This window comes from Cibotium barometz, chromosome 24, assembly GCF_041138505.1.
Source record: "Cibotium barometz isolate CiBa-2024 chromosome 24, ASM4113850v1, whole genome shotgun sequence".
NCBI lineage: Eukaryota > Viridiplantae > Streptophyta > Polypodiopsida > Cyatheales > Cibotiaceae > Cibotium > Cibotium barometz.
The window spans coordinates 1624473-1627635 of NC_141069.1; the positions used below are offsets into that span (position 1 = coordinate 1624473).

The 3163-nt window shown below is 46.1% G+C and overlaps 1 protein-coding gene across 1 annotated transcript; it reads right to left on the reverse strand.

Annotated features, from left to right (window-relative positions):
* Nucleotides 1–352: 352 nt before the first annotated feature.
* Nucleotides 353–2571, reverse strand: LOC147624786 (uncharacterized). The gene has a single exon (XM_086818857.1). It carries the CDS (start codon nt 2275–2277, stop codon nt 529–531), a length of 1749 nt encoding a protein of 582 aa, XP_086674983.1. The 5' UTR covers nt 2278–2571; the 3' UTR covers nt 353–528.
* Between the last annotated feature and the right edge of the window lie 592 nt (nt 2572–3163).

The following is a 3163-nucleotide window of genomic DNA, read 5'->3' on the forward strand; positions in this document are numbered from 1 at the left end:
GATGATGATATAAGCTCATTAGGACTAGTACTCTTACAAATTGACAAGATCTATGATCCTATCCATCATGTTTTTGGTAACTATTAAAAAAATCACGAAAAGACTAGTAATCTTACAAATTGACAAGATCTATGATCCTATCCATCATGTTTTTGGTAACTCTTTAAAAAATCACGAAAAGACTAAAGGTGTTCATTAGAAAGCTTTCAAAAAGACTTGATAAAAATTTCAACTCTAAGAGAAGCACTTAAAATCACAAAATTTGAAGAGACCTACGAAACCAATAATTTGGGAATTGGAAGTGTAGAGCCACAGAATGGACCCTGTCTCAAAAAGAGGTCTAAGTGTACATTTGTGTACACATGAAGTATACTCAGAATATAAAACAATGTCAAATAAATAAAACCTGTAAACTAAGCTTAGGAAAGACTATGAATGTGGTTTGGTTTGGTTAGTTACTTCCTCACATGATGATGGTTGAGTTGCATCATGTATGAGCTTCATTGACCCACTTTGCAAATCATGTGATTAATTGTGATTTGGACATATGGATGTGAGCATCATGTGGACAAGCATGAGGTCAACAAAATACAGATGTGGTTGTCCATTCCATGGCCACACTCTTGCATTTGGAGCTCGGCCATAGTGTCCACCATCACTACAGCAATGATCAAAATGAAAAGGGTAGGAAGAGTCAAAGGCGTCGATAATGAGAAGATCGTTAACGAGGTGTTGGAAATGTTCGATCATGGCGGCATTGAAGACTTCCATTTTATGAGGATTGGATTTCATGTAGCGAGATGCACCGGCGGGAGCGACACTAGTGCGCAGGACAACATCGCGAGGGGTTTGGTTGTTAAAGAGAGATTTCCAGAAGCCCACAGCATGGTCAATGGCGGAGATAAATGCAGGTAATGAAGGGAAGTGTTTGCCGTCATGGAGGCCACTGTTGAAGACGAAGGCATCAGGGCGAGCGGAAGAGCCATTGAAGTGGAGTTGGAGACGTTGTTGATACGCAGGGTGGAGGAGGGAGTCGAGGCCAAGGCCGTTTTCATAGGAGTGATGGTGGCCATTGAAGACGAAGGAGACATGGAGGGCTTGGTCAGGGTGGCGAGGGTTGATGAAGAACTGCTCGACTGCGCGATCTAATGCCCAATTAGTGATGTTGGCCCACGGAGGCACGGGATAATCCAAGACGAACACAAGCAGGTTGCGAATGAAGTCCTGCATGTTCGAGTCTCCCCAGAAGAAGAGCCACCTGCCTGCTAGGCAATCCCACGCTTCCTCCCTCTCCCACACATGGAACGCACACTCGCTCGAGTACACCCACCCGTTGCTCTCCAGGCGGCCCACTCGCCCCTCACACCACGGCTCCGTGCACGTGTCGTTGGAGCATTGGTTGAACCGCCCCTCAGGGCCAGCTTGGCAGCTCCGGTTGTAGCCAGTGCGGACCCACCGCCCTTTCGCGTCGCCGCTTTGCATGTCCTCACGCTTGCATGGCCGGAGTCTGGATGCGATCGCTCCGTTCTTCTGCCTTGGCACCTCCATGATCTCGAATTCGACCGTTTTGCTGATCTGCACCCACGGCTTGACCGCCCATTGGTCGGCCTCCAGCTCCAAGCCATGGTAGTTGGAGAACAGAAGGTTCGCCGAGAAGTTGTAATTGCCGGCAAAGGCTCCGTCCACCAGGAACGAGACGGAGTAGGTGCCGTTGCCGTGGTCTTCAACGGACGGACGAGATTTCCAACGCTCTCCCGCAAGGTCCGTCTCGTAGTAATCCCCGCCGGCGCAGCGCTCCGTCCCATTCTCCGTCAGAGAGATCAACAAGAAAGTGAAGGGCACATCGGCTTGTATGGAGATGAGGCCCTTCTGTGCCTGCGTTTGCTCGTCGAAAGCAAACGCGGGCAAACCCACCAGCTTGAAGGCTTTGGTGCTCACGTGATGGCAAGGGCTGGTGCCGTTCAATCTCAGCTCCTCCAAAATCTTAGCTATCTTACTAGTGTGCGAGATATTAATCTTACTAGCATCTGCAGTATGATAATTGGAACCTTGGCAAGACCTTAATAGTGTACTGAACCCTAAGAATTCCCCCACCATTTCAAAATGGGGCAAATTAAACATGTAGACGGCGCTGCCTCCCACCAAGAGCACGCATGCACATAGCAAAATCAGCCTTTCCTTGACCTTTACCACTGCCATATGAAGCCTTGCTGCCTTCATTTGAGGCACGTCCTTACATGAATTCAAGTGTGTCCACCCCACATTAATTATAGGCATTAGGGTCTCAATATAAGATTAAGTACATGAAGAGATTTGCAAGATTTTTGAGCTTTTAAGAAGAGTTACAAGAAGATTGTAACGACAAACGAAAAAAGCAACTCTATGATCTACAAGAGTTATTGAAGCTATTGCATGCAGAGTCTGCTATTTGAAACAAGAGTATCCTATTTGAAGCAGCGATTGCCTGCGGAGTATTCTATTTGAAACAAGAGTATCCTATTTGAAGCCATTGCCTGCTGCAGAGTACTATGATACAACAGTGTCCTATTTGAAGCCATTGCCTGCTGCACAGTTCTCACACGAGAGCATGTGGAGGCAGTTGAGACGTGAATCAAGAAGCCAAGAACGTGATGGGCGGCAACAAGCCAAAACTTGAGGCTGCCGGCCGTGCGAAACTTCCCCTTCTCATCCTTGCAAGTCAAGGTCACACACCACCTTCTTTTTCTTTTGGTTATTCCAAAGATTGTGGGGGACACAAATTCAGATGGCCACATTACTCTAAACAATTGCAACTATAGTTCCATCAAACCTTTCATGGCTCTAAGGTGTATAATGCCTTAACAGACGAGGTATCTATAATTTTGAGTATCCAGGTGTAATGCCTTCAAGATGAGGTAATTTTAAGTATCTAGAAATATGACAAGTCTCTTTTCAATTAGGATTCAAAGTAGTCCTCCATGGTTTCCCAAGAGGTGCTTCGTCCCCAAAGGTAATTTTGAAATCTACAAGTAACCAACTGTTACATGCTTTTCCCCCACGAAGCAGCTAACAGAGTTTTCCGTTTGATGAAATCATTTGTTTTGGTGATTCTTTTCACATTCCTAGGCAAAGGATCGAGACAACGCTGTTATGATGTAAAAGCGTCATTTTGGTTGCAAAATCC

What these genes read in the sequence shown, in the direction of transcription:
- LOC147624786 (XM_086818857.1), bottom strand. Translation starts at nt 2,277, where the DNA reads ATGCCTATAATTAATGTGGGGTGGACACACTTGAATTCATGTAAGGAC.